Here is an 18,655-nt window from a genome sequence, read left to right on the forward strand (position 1 = left end):
AAATATGAGTGTACAAAATTGTGTGACTGGATAGGGCAGGGATGTGGTAATGCATTAAAACCACAGTACTTTAGTGCTTCTTGGAAATAATTACAGTTTATCCATTTTTTTTATAATGGTTTTAATTTATATAAATTTCAATCTAATTTTTTTGTATCTGTCCTATAAGATGACCCTGGATTTTGGGGGCCTTTTTTTATGATTCAACTATCGTCTTATCTGTGGAAATATACGGTATATATTGCTAGTTAACTTTTGAACATTTTGCAGACCCTCTGGAACTAATGTGCAGATATCGGTTGGAGAAATGCAATTTTGAAAAATCATTTTTTAAATTTCCTATTTTAGCTTTGGTTTTTTTAATTATTTATTAGTGACAATTCTGTTTATGAGCATATGGTAGCAGTTTATTTTATAATAATTCATTTTTATTATTTTAATTACCTGGTATAGTATGGATGTTGTTGACATAATAAAAAATAGTTTGACACACAAAGTGAAATTACTATTTAGATGTGTCAGAATAATTATTTTTGCTAATATTATCAATTAATAATTCTTCATTACAGTTTTAGTGCTGTTTTATTATTTTCATTATAGAAGGTTTGAAATTTACCAATCTACAGATAAATTTAGACAAGAATTTTATTGGAACAATATGTGTTAGAATGATGAAAATGATGAACTTGATTAATAAACTACCTATAGTTTAGTTACTCTTCCTATTAGTTACTCCCTTCATTACTCTGCCTATAGTTTTTCTTTAAAATTTCTATAAAGAATGTATTCAGACTGCAATAGATTAAAACTTATACATAGTTTAGAAAATTTTTACTTTTTTTTTAAGTGAAAGGGGTCATCAAATATATGACTGTTTACTTTTACCCAGCTAATTTAAGATTTTGAGTTTGTATAAAGTTAAAAATATTTTATTTTCATGAAGGTAACTGTTGTGGTTAACCTATAGGTTAGCCATAAAAAAATTAGCAATGAGTTGCATAACTTTTCTGGGTATTATGGGATTTTATTTAAAAAACAACTTTTGTAATATTAATTATACAAATGAATAAAATCAGATGTGGCACCATCTATTATGAGATATTATTACAAAAACTTTTTATAATAAAAAAGGTTCTAATAACAAATAAAATCTTCATTAAATCCAACTCCATTCATATGATACATGACAACCTCCTATCTCCTCATCCCCTCAACCTTTACACATCAAAATTTAATAGCATCAATGATCCATATACACAAATATCATGCAAAATTTCATTTCTTTATCATTACCCCATCCTGAGACATTAAATGAAAGAGACATGGAATTTCCCCCTTTTTTTTGTTCAAGGCAGGGAATCTCAAAACATGGAGATTTGCAAAGAACTAGGAGGCCAAATTTGACACAAAATTTCAATACTTTTCTTTGTTATATATACATAACAGCCAGGAAAGTAAAAACTATTTGAAATTAGATGTGAGTGATGTGATAGAATGGTTTATCTGCCAATTTACAACTTGTAATTTATTAAGAAATACTTAAACACTTTATCCTTTGCTTATCCAAGAGGCATCTTTATATAAAAGTAAAAATTTATTCACTACAGATATCTGTATCTGCAATTGCAGTTTTTTCTTAACATCATAAAAGACACATACAGATATGTCACATATTTTAATCCTGTTTTAGCATTAAAGTCATTTGCTAATAACAACAATGATTAAAGCATTGAATGAGGGAGAATTGAATAAAAATGTACTCACTAATGATGCCAAATTTAGATTAAGAATAAACTAAAAAGAACACTCACATTGGATGACAAATAAATTGCACTATAAACCTTTTGTTTGGTGTTGGTAATATGTACACTGTACAAATGTTTTTAGGCTCCACCTGAGTTTTGTTTCAGGTGATTCTCCTTGTTTTGTTGATAGAATACAATCACAGAAAAATAAAAATTTCAATGTCCATTAAAACCAAACAAAATACAATGTCTGTTAAAGATCAAACCAATTTAAAAAATGGAAAACATATTGGAATGCTCTTTAACAATATGAAAAACAGAATAAAACACCATGCATTAGTATGGGCATGTGTACTGTTTTAGTGATTGGTTAATATGATTTTTTAGTTATATTTATTCTTAGAGTTCATTCTGATAATGATGATTTTGATTAAAAAATAATGAATTTTTAATGATTTAAAAATTATTCTTAGTCCAAAAATTATTCTAGTTTGTCCTTTTTACAGATTTTAAATGTTCTAAATGATTTTTAAAAAATATTTTTACTTATTATTTCAATAAATTTTAAATACAGTTATTGATAAATATGAAAATTAAATGTTAATGGGATATAATATTTTTTCAGGCTGTTTCATTAGAAACAGAAAATATGTTGACAGCACAAAATTCAGTTGAGGAACCAAAAGAAGTGGAAGAAAATATAAGTACAGGTTGTACAGTAAATGCAGGAAGTGGAAGTCGTGAAAAAACTGCTTGTGATTCAGAAGTATCAGAAAAAGAATGTACAGAAAATTTTTCTGATAGTAGTCAGCATAATAAGCAGAAGTTATATGATAATGAATGTGAAGGAGGGGGTTGTGATGTAAAAAATTTTGAAAATGAAAACAAAGAAGAAAAATTATGTACTGAAAAGATTTGTGATAATGAAAAGGAATGTGGGGAAAATGGTTATAATAAAGAGCAATGTACTGAAAAGAATTGTGGTAGTGAAGTCACTGAAAATGGCAGATCTGGAGAAGCTTATAGAAATCCTAGTTGTAGTAGTAACAATAGGATAAATTGTGGAGAAAAGTGTGATAGTGAAAAGAGTTCTGGAGAAGTATGTAATGATGGGAAACATTGTGGAGAAGATTTTAGTGAAAAAAGTCAATGTTCTGATGAGAAAAACTGCAAAGAAAATTGTAGTCATAGTGAACATTGCAGAAGAAGGGATTGTGGTGATGGGAAACATTGTGGAGAAGGAGAGTGCAGTGATGGGAAACATTGTGGAGAAGGAGAGTGCAGTGATGGGAAACATTGTGGAGAAGGAGAGTGCAGTGATGGGAAACATTGTGGAGAAGGAGAGTGCAGTGATGGGAAACATTGCGGAGAGGGAGAGTGCAGTGATGGGAAACATTGCGGAGAGGGAGAGTGCAGTGACGGGAAACATTGCGGAGAGGGAGAGTGCAGTGACGGGAAACATTGCGGAGAGGGAGAGTGCAGTGATGGGAAACATTGCGGAGAGGGAGAGTGCAGTGATGGGAAGCATTGTGGGGAGGAAGAGTGCAGTGATGGAAAGCATTGTGGAGAAGGAAACTGCAGTGATGGGAAGCATTGTGGGGAGGAAGAGTGCAGTGATGGAAAACATTGTGGGGAAGAAAAGTGCAGTGATGGAAAACATTGTGGGGAAGAAAAGTGCAATGATGGTAAACATTGTGGCGAAAGAGAGTGTAATGATGGAAAGCACTGTGGAGAAGAAGAATGCAGTGATGGAAAGCACTGTGGAGAGGAGAGTTGTAGTGATGGAAAACATTGTGGAGAAGGAGATAAAAAAAATGATAGTGATGAAAAAAACTGTGGGGAAGAAAGTGGTGGTGATGGGAATAAAACTGGAGAAACAGTTTGTGAAGATAGTGAAAATTCTGAGAGAAAATGTATTAAAGATGAAAATAATGGTAATGAAACTGAAATAACTGATGGTGATAAGCAGAGTTTTGAAGACAGAAAACTTCATTCAGAGCAAGAACAAATCAAAGTAAAAAGTGAAGATGAAATTAATATTGTTGAATCAAATTTTGATGAGATTAAGAAAACTGAAGAAGAAAAGGAAAATGTCTTAACAGAAGGTAAATTTCTAACTTTATAAAAAAATTATATTTATCAATATATAAAGATACATTTTAATTAATACATTTTTTATGAAAACTGTTCAAATATATCAATAAATAGTGATACAAATACATCACTTTACAAAATAAACATTGCCAAACTAATTAATATGAAAGAAATGAAAATTTTGTGAAACTATTTTATAAAAAAATGAATATATTTTCAAAATTGGATATTAACTAATCATTTACTATTATCTGACAAAATTCAATTTGTTGCAATTGGACTAAGTTGTTTAGTGGTTATGAAATTTAAACTACAAAAATTTTTCAATCTCAATGATTGCAAAATTGGAAATACTATAACTTAATTAGCTCAATCATAATAGCCAAATTCAGTGATTTTGAGTAATTGATTAAATAACTCTAGAAAATTATAATAATGAAATACCAACGATAATTTAGAACCTAGAATAAAAGAACTGACTCAGGGCAGGGCTTGAACCTGCAACCTCCACTTGCCAGTTACACCACCCAGACCCCAAGCGAGTCTTCGCTTCCAGAAGTATATTAATTTAGATATAACTGGCTGAGTGTCATTGTGAAGTTGTTCTTAGGCCGTGGACGTAGGAGTTGTCTCCAGCCGGTACCATATTTAACCAAGTAAGGTTATATTTAAATTAATATACTTCTGGAAGCGAAGACTTGCTTGGGGTCCAGGTGGCATAACTAGCAAGTGCACCGCATGGCAAGTGGAGGTTGCAGGTTCAAGCACCGCCCTGAGTCAGTTCTTTTATTCCAGAAGGTTCTACATTTATTTAATATTTACTTAAATTATAATTATTAACTTAGATAAGAGATGGTGCCTAACGTCTACCTCTAGTAACAAATTACTTTATACCAGTCATTTAATTAGCCAATTTATAGCCTGATTTTTAAGGCGATCGTTAGTATTTCATTATATACTCATTGGGCCTAGTGATGTTTATTTATATTATAATAATGGAATGGTATAATTTGATCAGATCAAACAATTTTTCTTAGTCAATATTAACAAGAATCATCATAAATCTGAAAACATTGCATTACATATTCTAGTAATAATTGTATGTGTGCATACATTTTGTTCTATCAATTAATTGGTTTGATCATAAAAAAATCAAAAAATTATGGAATGTTGAAGATAAAATGCTAAACACTGCAAAGAGTATAGGACTTAAGATGAATTTTATTAGCTAGAAGTTTGTTTTCTTCAATCTATGAGAGGCATTGCTATCTACAAATTTAGAAAATATCATCAATTGTAACTTCTCTATATTTTTTCTTTGGAAATATTCTGAAAATAAACTTGTTTAAATGTTTAACAAGTCTGACACAGTAATAACTACATAATTCGAAAATACAGTACTCTGTGCTTGGACACAGTTTAGCATGCTGACAAATATTAAAGTGTTATATATATATACAAAATTATCATATTTATCTCAACAAATCTTAGACAAAGATGATCTATGACTTTGTAGCAAAAACACAACAATTTCATAACGTTACTTATCCCAAATTTGCTTTACTTCAAATTTGTATATAAAAACAAGATGAATCATTTGTGACATACGAATAGTGAGAATGTGGTGAGATAAATTCCATACTATTATATTCACCAATCATACATGGTTTTCAAATTAAACAAAGAAAAACATTCTAAAGTTCAGGTATTAAATAGAACATTACAGATGTTTAATTTGACAGTTATAGAACAAAATACAAAGGGGGGTAAAAATATTGAATTGATGTAAATTTATAAATATTTAAAGATTAAACAAACAAAAATAGATAAAACTACAGTGGAACATTGCTTAATAAGCATAATTCGTTCCAGAATCTTACTCATAATGTGAAACACTCGTTAAGTGAAATAATTTTTCCCATATAAATTAATGTAAAATATGATGATGTGTTCCATGCCAAAAAAAATACTCAAATATTTTATGTATTATGTTTAGGGTTTCTCAAACGTGATCTTGGCATCCCGGTTGTTTTTTAACCTGGGAAATCCCGCAAATTTCTTAAAAATTCACTTTTTTCTTATTTTATGTTAAGGTTGAGGAAATTTTGCAAATAGAAAGTATAATTAACTCATAAACCGTCAGAATACATTTGTATTTATTAATTTTAAGCCTACTTATTAGTTTTTTTTAAGTTTTGCTGGTTATGGCACATCACAAATGGTCAATAATCAATACGTAGCTTATTTGTGGCAGGACTCCCAAAATTCTTTACTAGTAATATCTGGAATAATTGTGCTTACGCTGTCTTAATTTTTAACCATGTCCAGTAGCTTCAATAACTGCGTAATGCCAGGTTGTGCAAATTGGGCAAGGATACAAACGAGTACAAAGTCTGCTAGTATGAAGTTTTTCTTCATAAACCTGATTATTAAAGACAAACGAACTGCTGAATTATTGGGCTATGATGTTTTTGTTAAATCAGCCAAGGTAGACAAATCAAGAATACTAGAGAACAAAAGAAGTACTACAGTCTCGAAAACAAACTAGAAATCTTTCAGAATACAGGTGAAAAACACGTAATATTTGTCTTCTCTTAAATGCATTAAACACGATTCCAATCACATCAATTGAATCGTAAAGGGTATTCTCGTTAGCAAGACTTTTTGTTACTAAAATAAGAATTGGATTGAGTGATCAGAGTATTGACAATCTTTGCTTTTTAAAATCTTATGAAAATTTACAATTTTTTGTATAATATATTATTTAAAAAACAAAAATTACCTTCTAAGTTAGAAGTTTGTTTGATCTAAGATCTTTTTTTTTTAAATTTTCAACTCAATTCAAAGGCATTTTTGTTGTTGTTGTATGCAGTTTCCAGCAAACTTTAATAAATTTTTTCTATTTATGAAAATTTCTGCATAATTCAAAGATAATTTTTAATATATATCTTACATAGCATTATTAATATGATTTTGAAGGTTACAGAACATATTAAATAACTTTAAAAGACAAAAAATAATTATATCATTTGATTTCATGATATTTTGTATATCTTAAAAATAATTAATTTTGTCCCTGGATCTCAGGAAACAAGTTCACTTTTATCTGGAATCCCAAGACAAGCAAAAGACTGGGAAATGAGAAACCCTAATCACGTTTATTCAAAGAAATTTATACAATATACATTGTTAAGGGGTGTGAATCATCATCATCTTTTCTTCTAGCATGGAATGAACCAATGTAGAATGCAAATTTGATTTGCAGAAAACAAAAAAAGTCACTGTTAATATGTCTGATAAACACGCCAAACGATATGCCAAATTCTTGGGCTATGTAAAGGCTATAATTAAACATTAGAAATTAATTAATTTGGCTACAGGTAGGCAGTTATGATGCCATCTCGTATTAAATTTAATAATTAATTTTCAATTTAGACATTTCTAAAATTTAATTTGGAATTGAATTGATCATTAAATTTAATATGAGATGGCATCATAACTGCCTACCTGTAGCCAAATTAATTAATTTCTAATATTTAATTATAGCCTTTACAAAGTCCAAGAATTTGGCATATCGTTTGGTGTGTTTATTATATAACATACTATGGTTGTTGACATTAATATGTAATATGTCTGAACACAAATTTGGAAAAATGTGTGATCACAAGCAATGCTAAGCTGCTAGTGGGATGAGTGGTAAACACAGACTGATGTAGCATGTGCACAATTCGGGACTTTTCCTCTTCTCATCATTCATTATGCAAAACGTTGCTCATTAAGCGAGTAATTTTTTCTCGTTGATCAAGGTTCCACTGTATTTAGCATTATTTAGTTTTGTTGTGAAAAAAAATGGTTAAGAACAAAAACATTTCTAGTTAGATTCCAGATGATGACATCAGACTGTGTGCTTGGAACAGCATTCATCAGGCTTTATATCTGAATGATAGTGTCTTAGCTCACTATTGCTGTACCTTCAAGAAACTGTGGATCTCTTTCTTATGGAGTAACCATGCATATTAAGTAGCATGTGTTAAATTCCTTGACATTTCTCTAATTTATTTATATACAATAAATAATTTATTTTTATCAAAATTATCATGCAATTGTTAGTTTATTGTTGACAGAATTTTTTACTACAAAAATTTTATAATTCAATCAAACACTTGTGCTTTAGAATGAATAGATCAATGGTGCCCAAACTTTTCAATTGGCAGGCCAAATTGCACATATAATTATAGATAAACAGGAAACAAATATTTTGTGTTACATGTATACAAAAAGTATGCCTGTTTTTACTGTTTACAGATGATGTGACAAATAGGTTTGCAGGCCAGATCCAGGACTGTAGTTTGTCTTAAATAATAAATGACTGTAAACTTCCATGATAGTGGTAAATTTGATAAATAATGCATTCTCATCAAGTATAACTCTTGGTTAGAAAGTAACCAAACCCAGCACAGGATTGAGAATTGTGAAGCTCATGAAGAATAGATTATATCATTAAGGCATTACGTGTAGTCCTTGTGAAGCTATGTTCAGTTCACCCTTAAAAGTTGGGCTGAAGACATCATCTGTTAATAATGCTGTAGCAGATGTTTGCACAAAAGAGGAGCTGTAAGAAATAATTGAATATCTAGATTAAAATCAAAATTAATTAGAAGTACCCAATGAAAATATTTCAGAAAAAGCATTGAAAGTGAACAGCCATCACTCATTCACTCTTATAATCCCTGATTTGTCAACAGTCTAGTATGGAAGTGATCAGTCTTTCTACAATCAATAACAGAAAGGAAGAAATTGAGAAGTGAGTGAATGCAAAGGCAGAATTAAAAGCTCAAGCAAAGAAAATGAAGAAAATATCAGAGCTGAAGTTTGCTGTAGTCGAAGTAGGAAATGCAGTGAAGCTACGAATATCAGAAACTAGTTTGTGCTATGTGACAAAGAATTTCTTACAGTAGAGAGAGTACCAAATATCACTCAATCTCTTAGGGAGTGTACAAATAAAACATCAATTTCAAGTCACGGGTACCAAATGTGCTCATGTAAAAGAAAGTGTAATTCAACCAAATGCAAATGCAACAAAAATGAAAAATTATGCAACTCAGAATGTCATGATAATTTGCCATGTTTGAATAAGCAGTAAGAATTATTAGTTTTATATATTTTTCAAAGAAATTTTTTGATATTTTTATACATATAATTCTAATAATTAATAAAACAAAAAAATGCATTTTTGATTCATTTTATTAAAAGTGTTTAAATCCATAAGTTACATTATTAAAACAACAAAGGTGGGAAATTTAATGATATCTATCAAAGTTATGAATGACATTTTGGAAATTATGCAAAATTCACTTCAAAATTAATATATTCTATGATATTTATCAAAGTTATAAAATTCATTTGAGAATTATACATAAAAACTGGTAAAAGTGAGAAATTTAGTGAAATTTATTACTCACCAAGATGATTGGTGATTATGCATAATTACTGGTTAATCATTCCTACCATAACATATGTATGCTTAAATAGTTATATATATATATGTTAAATCAATGTTTGGGATGCAATTTCAAAAAACTGTAGACCTATAAATTTCCATTGTTCTCCATCTGTCTGATGTCTGTTTTTCCTTAGTCTTGAGTATGAAGTTAGATGAAAATTGAGACCAGATAAAGAAAACTTGCCGGCAGGAGACCCCAATTATGAACTTCCACTGCCCAAAGTCACATTATTTTAATTAAAAATTTTTCCCCTGAAAGGGGCTAGATAGATAACTAGCATGACTCTATTGATAACAGGAAAAGTATGATATACAGGGATAAGATACTACTAATTTGATGTGGAAAACATATATTTTAAATTAAATAAATTAAAAATTGCATCCCAGCATTGTGACAATGTCACAATAATATCAGTTTCAGTCATTTATAAATAACAGGATTAAATATATTAAATCTAGTTTTTTTTTTTTTTGTAGAAGAAAATATTTAAAAGTTTTAATTAATTTTTTTTCAGCTCATAAATCATCATTGATTCAACCAGATTCATCTATAGATACTGATCATTCCCTAGTTCAAAGCCAACCTCAACTTACTTTGGAACAACCTGGTGCACAGCCTCCAGCTCAGATGTGTGCAGATGATCCTCCACTTCAATCTGAAACAACTCCGTTAAAATTCAGTCCTATTATTATGGAACAAAAGAGTTCTGAATCTGATTCAATAACAGAAATGAGTAATCCAAAAAGTAGTTTACTTACACCCAAAGTAGAAGGTAAATTTATAACCCAAATATTAAGGTGCATATTCTGTATATTCATAAAACCTAAAATTCCTCTCCTTAATGATCACAATCAGTTTTTGTGTGTTTATTTATATGCACATTAATATAAATACACATGAGATGGATGTAATTAATCCCCTTTTGATACTTTTAACTTTAAATTGAAGAAAAACTTATCCAAAATAAAAAAAATCCCTTAGTCTACAATTAAAATTTTACACTCAAAAATTACTATCTTCTCTTTAATATTTTTCTCCACAAAGAAGTTTATTCTTGTTAGGAAACATTAGACTAAACAGTTAGGCAGTTTCCTATTGGGTACTTCAGAAACAATGGCTAAATAAACGTTTTATTTAGATTGTCTTGATTTGTTGCAGTGATAAATGATTGATATCAATTTCAGTTTTTAATCATCTGTACTTAAAATAACATTTCAACAATTTAGTAATGTTTTAAGTTGAATTGAAATATTTAAGTTATTTATCCAGTTATTACACATATTACTTAACAGCATTTGATTACTGCCCTATAACAAACCTCGAAATAACATTGAAATAAATTTAAAACAAAAACAACACAGTATAAAAGAATAAATAAATAAGGAAAGAGAGAGCAAAAGATAAAACATTATAAAAATATGAACTCATCGTAGACTGCATAACTTATCAATACAACATACTCAGAACACCTTGTAAATTTGCAGCTGTGTTTATTAAATACTAACGTTTTCGGTCATATTTAATGACCTTCTTCAGAAAAAACAGCAAAAAATCAAACACTTAAAACATTTGCACTAATGAACAAGCGTTTTGAACGTTTTTAAATTCTCTCTAGAATATCTTTTAAAAATGTTCCAAATGCTTGTTCATTAGTGCAAATGTTTTAAGTGTTTGATTTTTTGCTGTTTTTTCTGAAGAAGGTCATTAAATATGACCGAAAACGTTAGTATTTAATAAACACGGCTGCAAATTTACAAGGTGTTCTGAGTATGTTGTATTGATAAAAATATGACAAACCAATTATGATATATGCATTTATTACATAGTCGTTTATATTTACAAAATTTTAGATGTAATTTGTTTTCAAGTCCTTCTGTTGAAAATATAGTGTGATTAAAAACTTTTTTTATTGTATTTAAACTGTTGCATTGTTAACACTAGAATTTTAAAAATTGCTTGATAAAGTTTACATTTTTCACATCAAACACAAAAGTATGAACTGATTATGTCATTTTAGTATTAAACAGCTGAGAAATTCCAAGAATTTAGCTGAAAGAAGTTGTATAGATTTGAATGATTCCTTCAAATTATTTGATTATGAAAATAAACTAGACTTGTCTTTCAAAAATATGATAACTCAAAATATTTAAACATATACCAAATAATGCCAGATTTCTTGAATTATGATTTTGTTATTCTTCAAGCAAGTTAGTATTGGATCTAAATTATAAATGCATTTATAGAATACAAAAAACAACTATAATTCAGAAAATCAAGCATTATTTGATTTGTCATTTAGATTATCCAATATTTCAATAAATTTGGCATTATATTTGGTATGTATTAATTATAATTTATTAATAATGAAAAGTTAACATTGCAAAATATTTTGCAATGTTAATAAAAATGAAAAATGTTTCAAATAATTAAGATTTACAATTGCTCTGTTTGATTTAATAGATCCTTTAGCCACATTGGCTAGTGCTGCCATATCAGCCAAATCATTGGCATCTACAACTTCCACTTTGATTACTTCTGCAGTCAAACAAGATACACAATTATCTTCACAGTCTTTAGCATCCAATACAACTACAAATGGAATAATGTCCATTAAATCTGAACTTCCAGAACCAAAACAGGTATTTGTTAATTATAATCATTATTGTTCTTCCTTTTGATGAAATGAAGAAAAATTAATAGTTTTAATTTTTAAATGTTTCTAACTAAAATGAAAATTAACACATGTATATAAATTTAAATTATCATGTTTTTCTCACTAAGTAATAAAACACATATAAGGGCAAACAAATTTCTGTTTAAATAGTTTAGATTTAAATTTATTTGCAGAACAAATGGATTAAAATTTATAATAATTAATCAAGTATTTTTGTCTACTTATTTTAAATAGTCTCAGATTTAAAATAATGAGCATTCTAAATGTAGCTAAACATTTATAAATAATAATTAAAATGCATTAAATATAAAATGAATAAGAATAATAAAACCCAAACTCTGCTTATTGGAATTCACAAATTTAAATTAGATATTCTTTCTCATTTCTTTGAAGAAGAAAGTTTCCAGGAATTTAAAAATGTTGCCTGTGTACAAAAATAAAGTTAGTTTCCCTTGCATAGAATAGGAAGTCGTTAGTCAAGTGTCGACAATTTTATGATTTTAGTTTTACAAAGATGTTAGTGAACAGCTACAAATGATTTTGTAGAGAAGTTCAGACACTGTTTTTCTTGTAATGATGGACTTGATTGCTTGAATTGCATTTAAAAAAAAAAAGAAAGAGAGAGAGAGAGAAACTTAAAGTTGCAAGTTCCAACAAAAGAAGAGTTTAGGTATTATTATAAAAATTACAGTTTGTTCATTTATAAAACAAATTTAAAGTGAATACATGAATGCTAATAAAGATTAAATTTCATTCTTTTAAAATGTTTAACTTAGTTTTTTTTTCTTCTGTAGGAAGTTTCTTCAATAGATACAATTACAGGTAAACAAACTATTAAAAAAGATAATCAGTGGTATGATGTAGGAATATTTAAAGAGACATCTAGTGTGGTATCACATTTTTATCTGCCATCAGAATCATCAGAAAAAAAAGATGATGTAAGTAAACTCGTTTCTTATTTTTATGAGAATTAATTGAAAAATTCAATTCAATTCAATTCATCTTTATTTGTAATAGGCCTTGGCCTGTTACAAGGGGAGTTATGATCAACATTCATTAAATAAACAGTTATATAGTTACAAATTTTTTAACAAAATTATACAAGTTATAAATAGATTTTAACTTAGCCACATGAAAAAACATATACATTTCTTTTTCCGAGGAGCACTCATTTAAAATATTTAAATCGAAACTTTGTCTTAGGACTATTGCTTTTTCGCATCCACAGACCAGATGAAATTTAGAGAAGTTTTCTAAACACCTTGGACATTCAATTTTAGAATAGATATAAATATTGTTTTCAATCGTTATTACATCATTATTAAGGCGAAGCTGGACAAAGAACCTCTTAACACCAAAGGGGAGATTAAACAACATGTAATTATTAATATTAGGATAGTCCAGTATTATATTATATGAATTCGGCATCTTTCGTGTCCGGATATCCTCCACATCAAGTATCAATGAATTCTCCATTACATTTCTAGTAAGCTGTTTACATAAATCTTCACTAATCTCCGGAAGGTGTATAAACGGGCCCATCGAAAATCCAAAATTATTAATTACTCTAGTCAGGTGACTTACCCAGTTCTTTCTCGATTCTGTTCGTAATGATTTCCTATATAATTGGTTCAAAAGACTAAATAACAGCTGCCCACTGTCTCTCACCTTCATTAAAAATTTTACACATCTCTTAACCAACATTGACGTCATTCTGAATCTATTCAACTCTAATCTTAGTATACTTCCAGGGATTTTATAGTCCAGTAAAAACACTCTCCGTATGAACTTATTTTGAATCGCCTCTAACTTCTGATATTTTGGCAAACACCAAATTGGGGCTGCATAGCTTGTTGCATTTACAATTATTGAATTAAACAATTTAAATTGCGTTTGGGTGTTTTTTAATTTAATTTTTGAAAATAACATTCCTATACTTCCTATTAACTTATTTGCCTTGACCAGTGACATCTTGACTTGTTTTTCAAAGGACAACATAGGGGTTAAGATTACCCCTAAAAACTTTATTTCATTGACTATTTTTAATTCCTCTTTATTAATATAAAATGACATGTTCTTCTTTGAAAGCTTAGAACCATTTCTAAACACCATGATAGCCGATTTCTTCGGATTAATATTCAATTTTAATTTATTAAAATATAACATTGTTTGCTGAATTTTCCTCCGTAGAGCAGCAGCAGTGGGGGCGATTATCACAATATCATCTGCATAGACAATGGAGTGAACTATATTTTCTTCAATCAAGAATCCATCCTCTTCCCTTTCCAAACTGTTATTTAAATCAAAAGTATAAAAATTAAAGAGGTGGGGGGACCATGGGTCACCCTGTAACAGCCCACGATCTATCCTAAACGGCGCCCACTGCATGTCATCTTGTCTAATAGTCGCTTCATAGCTTCCAAATAACAATCCTATCATTTCTACCATTAAAGTCTCCGCTTGATAGTATCGCATTTTATTTTGAAGGTTTTTAATATTTACTGCATCATATGCCTTCTCTATATCTAGGAATAAGGCGAAAACTTTCTGTCTCTTCTTATACAGCTGAATTTGTACAATGGCCATTAACACAAATAGAGCTAACCGAGTCCCACCTTTTTTGACAAAGGCAAACTGCGTGGGATTCCTAAGATTTTCTCTATCAATCCATGCAATAAACCTGGAAAGCAGCACTGATGTAAACAGCTTACGAAACGTCGGTAATAATGCAATGGGACGGTAATTGCCAGGTATTAACCTTTCCCCTTTCTTGTATAACATGAAGAATATTACTTTGTTCCAGTCAACTGGAACTACTACTCTTGAATAAAAGCCATTATATTGTCTTGCAAGATAACTAAGTATAGATACTGGTAAACTTTTAATTAATTTATTAGGAATATTATCTATACCTGGTGCTGATTTCACTTTAAGTTTCGCAACGCATCTTTGTAATTCCTGGACACTAAACACTTCTTCACTAGTTTTTACCTCAGTATAAGATTCTTCCTCATAAACTTGATCCATTTTATTACGATAATCGGCTGAGAACCCTTCAAGATACTGTAGCCAACTAGTGTACGGTACACAACTTGGCTCTCGTAAATAACCCATGGGTCGACGAAAATCATTTATGATATCCCAGAATACTTTCGAGTCCTTAGCTTCTATCAGCCTATCGTTAAGTTCGGATAAATATCTTTTCTTTTTTGCCTTCACAAAATTCCTGTACCATCTTTTGTTCTGTACATATTTCTTCCAGGCTGCTTCTTGATTTGTTTTCCTAAACTGAGCTAAACTCTTTTGCTTCCGTATCTTGTAGTAGTAACATCTATTGTCATATCAAATCTGTTTAAATCTCCGTGGTTCACATCCCTGCCTATACTTTACACGACACGCATCTATTATCGCAATTAGATTCTCATAATTATCAATCGGTCTGTGGAGTGATTCTTGGACTAATATCTCCTCAAACTTTTTTGGCAAATCTTGTGACAATTTCTGTTTATCAAACCTTCTACTTCCCAACGATCCCGCCTCTTTATGTTTCTGTAGTTTGTTCTGGCAGAACTCCACTCTTGGACTATCTTCGGACAACAACAACTGTACTGGAAAATGGTCTGAGTGATCAAGGTCAAGAATCGACAACTTTATACACTTACTAAGCATCTCCTCTGAACAAATGATATAATCTATGACTGACTTGCCAGTGTGGCTTATAAACGTATATTCCGCTGGAATATCTCCGGTAAATCTCCCATTTAGCATAAAGAAATTATTTTCACGTGTAAAATTTAACAGTACTTCTCCATTATTGTTCGACACTCTATCCTTCGATATCCTCGCATTATCAATTCTCAAACTTTTTCCTTTATATATCGTATCCAGTTTGTCGCCTATACGTCCATTGAAATCTCCATCTAACACCGAAAGGTCGGAATATATTAACCATTGGTTGATTTTTTTCTTGTATCTCTTCAATATGCCCTAGAGCAGCTGACGATGGGGATATATATACTAGAACGATTCCCAATCTCGCTTCTCCCCACAACAATTGTAGCCTCTGGTTTAATTCCACCAAGGCGAATATAAAACTGGAAGTAATATGTGTTTGCACTAGTTGACCAAACGATTTCTTAATTAATAGTAACAAGCCCCCAGCTGGTCGACCAAATTTTTGTGGCTTTTGAGCATTACTATATAGAATCCAAAACTTATCTTCTAGGGGTCTCTTCCCTATCTTATTTATATCTGGTATCCAAGTCTCTGTGAATCCCATTACTTCATGCGATTGTAAAAACTGTTTAACAGGGTCTTTATAGATTTTTTTAAATAGACCTTGGATATTCCAAAAGCTTATGCTAATTTTATTTAGGATAGCCTGAATATTCTCCTCGACTTGGTCTAGAGGTAACAAGTTTAATGAACTCTCCTGGTGGAGATTACAATTTTCCTTAATATTAGTCAGTTTTTTAACATCAGATTCCAACCTCTCCTGCTCACGCCTCTCTCTATCAACAGTCTGGCGACTCATAAAAATAATCTGTATTATTTCTTCCGAATTTAAATCATGCGTAAAGATATTACCATCTTTTATGAAGTAATCGTCTCTAACCTTTATTTTATGTCCCTTTGCTTTTTCTTGACTTATCATTGAAGTTAATTTTTTCCTTCTGATCCTGGATCTCTTACATAGATCTGCTATAAATAGAAGCTTTCCCTTTCCTGTACCTGACAATTTTGACCTCTTTTTCCAGAACTCTCGCAAAATCGAGTTTCTCTCATAGATAGAACTTAATATAATTTTCACAATAGATTTATCATCCCCGCCTGACACTCTGACCAAACTATCAGGCAAACAGCCAGGTAATTCTAGTTCGTTCTTAATATAATAATTAATTTCATCCGTGAGATCGTTTGTCTTAAACGGGAAGTTCAGGACTATAATATTATTCTTTACTTTCTCGTTTCTCAAAGAATCAATTTGAAACTCCAGCTTACCTTGCAGTTGTTTACCAGACTTAACTATCTGGTCGAGGTCGGTCACTCTCTGGAAGGCTTTATCCAATTCCTCTTTCAGTTCTATTCTCTTCCTTTAGTGAGGTTACTTCTACTTTTAGTGAGGTTACTTCTACTTTTATCGTACTTAAATCTGAATTTAACTGCATAAACTTTTCCTGAATTAACTCGTATATTCCTTTTAAAGTATATTGGGTCTCTTCCGTTTCACATTCATCCTCTTCCGCTGCCACTGCAAAGTAATCTTGAATGTTTGAATCTCTCACTATCCCACTTTTAGTTATAGAAGGGGTTTCTACAATTTGTTCTTGTTCACCCTGCATCAGATTCAATAACTCATCTCCTCTCTCTAATTCTTTCGCACTACCTTTCCGGATTAATTGAAAAATAAAATTTTTAACTTTATAAAATTTGTTTGAGATGTAGAATAATACAACCAGTTTTTAAAAAGTAATAAAAAAAATTTTATTTTAATTATACATATTCATTTTGCAGCATAATTACAATTCAAAGTAACATTTTAGAAATGTTTAATCCATTATTACATTTTATGTATGTAAAAGCTTTTTGGTATTTTTTTGAGCCATTCCTATACAGCAGCGATTCCCAACCTTTTTTTGACCAGGGACCACTTTGATTTCATTGTTGTTAGCAGGGACCACAAGGTTTAAGAAAAATAAACTGTGTCAATCTAAAAATAGACTTTAATGAAAACTTTTAACATAAGTAATCGTTAAACTCTAGTAACATACTTTAACAGTACTATTATAATAGAAAACATAACATTTTTAGTAAAAATTAAATTCAGTTTGTATGAATATGGGAATAATAATTTAAAATGAATAAAAGTTTTAAATCTTTCACGGACCATATTTTAGCTCTTGCGGACCACTGGTTGGGAACCGCTGCTATACAGGAACTTGAACTTTGACATTAACCCAAAAAAGATCTTTTAACATTGCTTTTAATGTTGGGAACAACCAGTAGTCTGGTGGTACCAAATTTAACTGATCTATTTCTATTCTAATTTATCTATTTAAATTTTATTTATCTATTTCTACAAATTTAATTTATAACGAAGAAACAAATGCTTTAATCATTTTTAGTTTTTATATTCTTAATCTTTTCAGTATTATTTCACTTCTTAGTCATAAACTGCTGAGTATTCTTGTCTTATTTATTTGATAAATAACAATGTATTTTATTTTTACAAAAAATTATCATTCGAATAAATGACATGATCATTTCAATGAATTTGGTTTCCCTTTGGTTTCTAAATCCTGATTTTTACAGATATAATATATCATCCAGAAAATACTGGATCTTCATCATAATCATAGAATCAAATATTAACTTTTATTGACTCATGACTTAGTTTTATTAATATTATATTAATTTTCATTTTAATCATTGTGATTATTAATTTTTAGCAAGATTAAACTCACGATTTTTATTTTGGCCACAAAGGATCGGAAAAAGTGAAATTTGTTATGCTAGATTTGAATTTTTATGCCTCTGGATAATTAAGGTACATTAAAATTTTCCATATGGCTTGGATGTGATCAGTTTTTAACTTACAGCAGATTGAAAACAGTAAAGGAATTGTGAACAGGATAATT

At 29.9% G+C, this 18,655-nt stretch overlaps 1 protein-coding gene across 3 annotated transcripts in view; it reads left to right on the forward strand.

Annotated features, from left to right (window-relative positions):
* Positions 1 to 18,655, forward strand: part of Hcf (Host cell factor) — a 208,568-nt gene that overhangs the window by 161,557 nt on the left and 28,356 nt on the right. For 2 of the 3 annotated variants that reach the window (XM_067277724.1, XM_067277725.1), the window contains 4 exons: positions 2,371 to 3,850; positions 9,858 to 10,115; positions 11,804 to 11,982; positions 12,812 to 12,955. In XM_067277724.1, the coding sequence (XP_067133825.1) occupies positions 2,371 to 3,850; positions 9,858 to 10,115; positions 11,804 to 11,982; positions 12,812 to 12,955 (2,061 nt within the window). The remainder of the gene's footprint in view (positions 1 to 2,370; positions 3,851 to 9,857; positions 10,116 to 11,803; positions 11,983 to 12,811; positions 12,956 to 18,655) is intronic. The other variant, XM_067277726.1, reaches the window with a different exon arrangement.

This window comes from Centruroides vittatus, unplaced genomic scaffold, assembly GCF_030686945.1.
Source record: "Centruroides vittatus isolate TY-2023 unplaced genomic scaffold, ASM3068694v2 contig_754, whole genome shotgun sequence".
Lineage (NCBI taxonomy): Eukaryota > Metazoa > Arthropoda > Arachnida > Scorpiones > Buthidae > Centruroides > Centruroides vittatus.